A 1,146-nucleotide genomic window follows, 5' to 3' on the forward strand; every position below is an offset into this window, starting at 1 on the left:
ATTCCAGCTCCCCACACAGACTCTACCTAAGGAAAGGCCGTTGGTGAAGAGCGAGCTAAGCGGGTGGCTGCGGGCCGGGCTGTGCGACTCCAGGACACTGTCATCCAGGAGGTGGCGTGGCTTCTCCGTCGGGAATGTGGCACTTTTGCTCTCCACTACGCTGAGCTGACACATCATGCTGGAGAATTGGAGAGAGAAAACCGCAAAACTCCCTTATGTCATCAAACAGTAACCCCTGGCTCCCGATACTTCCCCTCAGACTTTGCCTTATCAGTAAGTTATTAAGTAGATGGCAATTAAACAACGCTGCTCACGCTCTCCCCCTGCTGTACATATGCTCCTTGACTACCAAAACAAGTCTCAGATTGTAGCGGTCTGTGTGAGTAACAATTGCTACATTTCTGCAGGTGGGAAGTTTAAAGGTTTTGACTCCTCTCGAACAAAACCTGAACAGCCTGGGTTAAGGCAAAGGTAGAAAACCAGAAAAAGACCACCTCAGCTAAGCCTCTGCTTAACTAACACACACATCGGCACTCTATGACCTTGGACAAGTCACATGAACTTCTTTTTCCCTAATCAGTTAATTGTAAAATTTGTTACCTGATGAAACCTTAACTGGGGAGCAGTGCTCTCACTTTGCTGGGTAAATGGTTGAGAAAAATGTTTCTAATCCACATTACCCAGGTAAAACAGTGCAAAAAGATGCAACTTTCCTAAACGATCAGGTGTGCCAAGGAGCTAGTAAGTCTCCTTAGATGTATTAGCAATATGTTTAAAAAACAAGAGGGGGGAAAAAAGAAAATCAGTCAGGCAACCAGGAATCCACAGACCAAAGTGGACACACAGCTTTCGAGCTCTGGCACTAGCAGAGAACAGTCGGCAAAAATAAGAAAAGTGTCAAGAGAAAACCTAGAGAATACAGAGTAAAGCCTGAAGCACTCTTGCAACACAAGAAATGGAAGGGACAAATGCCAGAGTGTGTTCTGCTGCTATCCTAAACCTTTTGATGCAGGAAATCGCCGGAGCACGAGAGAGCCTGGAGTACTCACTTGTTTCCCAGGCTGTGACTCTTCCTGTGCCTCGGTACAGGAGGCGTGGGCAGACTTGCTGCTACGGAGGCATCGGGACATGTGGGTCTCCTGCTGA

The 1,146-nt window shown here is 47.3% G+C and overlaps 1 protein-coding gene across 1 annotated transcript in view; it reads right to left on the reverse strand.

Moving 5' to 3' along the window:
- Nucleotides 1-1,146, reverse strand: part of LOC104494704 (ras-specific guanine nucleotide-releasing factor RalGPS1) — a gene marked incomplete at its 5' end in the record, with an annotated part of 30,199 nt that overhangs the window by 6,846 nt on the left and 22,207 nt on the right. The window contains 2 exons of the mRNA XM_010137568.1: nucleotides 27-178; nucleotides 1,050-1,146. Of these exons, the coding sequence (XP_010135870.1) occupies nucleotides 27-178; nucleotides 1,050-1,146 (249 nt within the window). The remainder of the gene's footprint in view (nucleotides 1-26; nucleotides 179-1,049) is intronic.

This window comes from Buceros rhinoceros, unplaced genomic scaffold (assembly GCF_000710305.1).
Source record: "Buceros rhinoceros silvestris isolate BGI_N320 unplaced genomic scaffold, ASM71030v1 scaffold12606, whole genome shotgun sequence".
Lineage (NCBI taxonomy): Eukaryota > Metazoa > Chordata > Aves > Bucerotiformes > Bucerotidae > Buceros > Buceros rhinoceros.